This window comes from Arachis duranensis, chromosome 4 (genome assembly GCF_000817695.3).
Source record: "Arachis duranensis cultivar V14167 chromosome 4, aradu.V14167.gnm2.J7QH, whole genome shotgun sequence".
Classification (NCBI taxonomy): domain Eukaryota; kingdom Viridiplantae; phylum Streptophyta; class Magnoliopsida; order Fabales; family Fabaceae; genus Arachis; species Arachis duranensis.
In genome coordinates this window covers 119,905,271-119,906,646 of record NC_029775.3, presented here as the reverse complement: position 1 = coordinate 119,906,646, position 1,376 = coordinate 119,905,271, and the positions used below count along the sequence as shown (strand labels likewise).

General features: G+C 34.8%; 1 protein-coding gene across 1 annotated transcript in view; it reads left to right on the top strand.

Annotated features, from left to right (window-relative positions):
• The first annotated feature begins 425 nt into the window (after window positions 1–425).
• The window catches only part of LOC107486173 (uncharacterized), a 6,503-nt gene continuing 5,552 nt past the window's right edge, over window positions 426–1,376 (top strand). Inside the window, exon 1 of the mRNA XM_052260746.1 lies at window positions 426–732. Within this exon, the coding sequence (XP_052116706.1) occupies window positions 426–732 (307 nt within the window). The remainder of the gene's footprint in view (window positions 733–1,376) is intronic.

Below are 1,376 nucleotides of genomic sequence, written 5' to 3'. Positions count from 1 at the left end.
ATGAGTACAACTTGTTCATGATTCTTCCAACTTGATTTGTAGCCTTCAATTTTGATTAGGAGATAAAGTTTGACTTGTGATTCTTCTAGCTTCTAGTTTCATCACTTATAATTCTTGTAACTTCTAATTTCATGATAATTCTAGTATGGTATAGTTGTACTACTCTCTTAGATATTCTTGATTTAATTATCTAACATTTCCTCCCTTAAATCAAGCTTGTAGAGTTTATCATTCCAAGCATCTTCTTCAACTTGTTAAATGCTTCTGTTTTCAACGGTTTTGTAAAGATATCTGCAACTTGGTCTTCAGTAGGACAGTACTCAATCAAAGCTTCTTTCTCATTCACCAATTCTCTAATTTTGTGAAATCGAATATCAATATGCTTCGATCTTCCATGGAATACTGGATTTTTGCAAAGTTACGAGATGTCTAGTTCAGAAACTGTTGAACAATATTTTACTCGTGTTATAGACCTTGTCAATAAGATGAGAGTCTATGGAGAAGATATGCTCGATAGCAAAGTGGTGGAAAAAATTCTTCGCACCATGCCGATGAAGTATGACCATGTGGTGACTACGATACTAGAGTCCCATGATATGGATACTATGACGATTGCAGAGTTGCAAGGAACCATGGAAAGCCACATCAGTAGAATACTGGAGAAGTCAGAAAAATCAACCGAAGAAGCCCTGAAAAGCCGAGTGAATTTCAACAACGTTGCAGAATCAAGCCGTACACAAGAAAGACGAGGTCGTGGTTTTAATTTTTAAAGTAGAGGCAGAGAAAGTTTCAGAGGTAGAGGCCGTGGCAATTACAACCAAAGAAGTTACAATAATTTTACACCACCTAATCAAGGAAGAGGTGGAGAAATTCAGACTTGTCAACCGAGGAAGAGGTCGAGGCAATTTTTATCAAGAAAGAACCAATTTCAATTGCTTTCATTGTGGAAAGTATGGACATAAAGCAGCAGATTACAGATTCAAAGTGATGAATAATAATCAAGCACACGTTGCAGAAAATCAGCATCAAAATACTGATGACAACCCGGGTACTCAGACTTTATTTTTTACAAGTAATTCATGTGATGAAGATGAAAATATATGGTACTTAGATAATGCTTGCAGTAATCATATGTCTGGTAGAAAGGAGTTATTTTCTTCATTAGATGATTCAGTTAAACTATTATTGAAGTTTGATAATAGTACAAAGATCTCTATTGAAGGAAAAGGGCACATACCAATTAAATTGAATGATTGTTCTCTGAGTTATATTTCTGATGTTTTCTATGCTCTTGAACTTGATTATAATTTACTGAGTATGGGACAATTATCTGAGAAGGGATATAAGATGATAACTTATCATGGATATTGCACTGT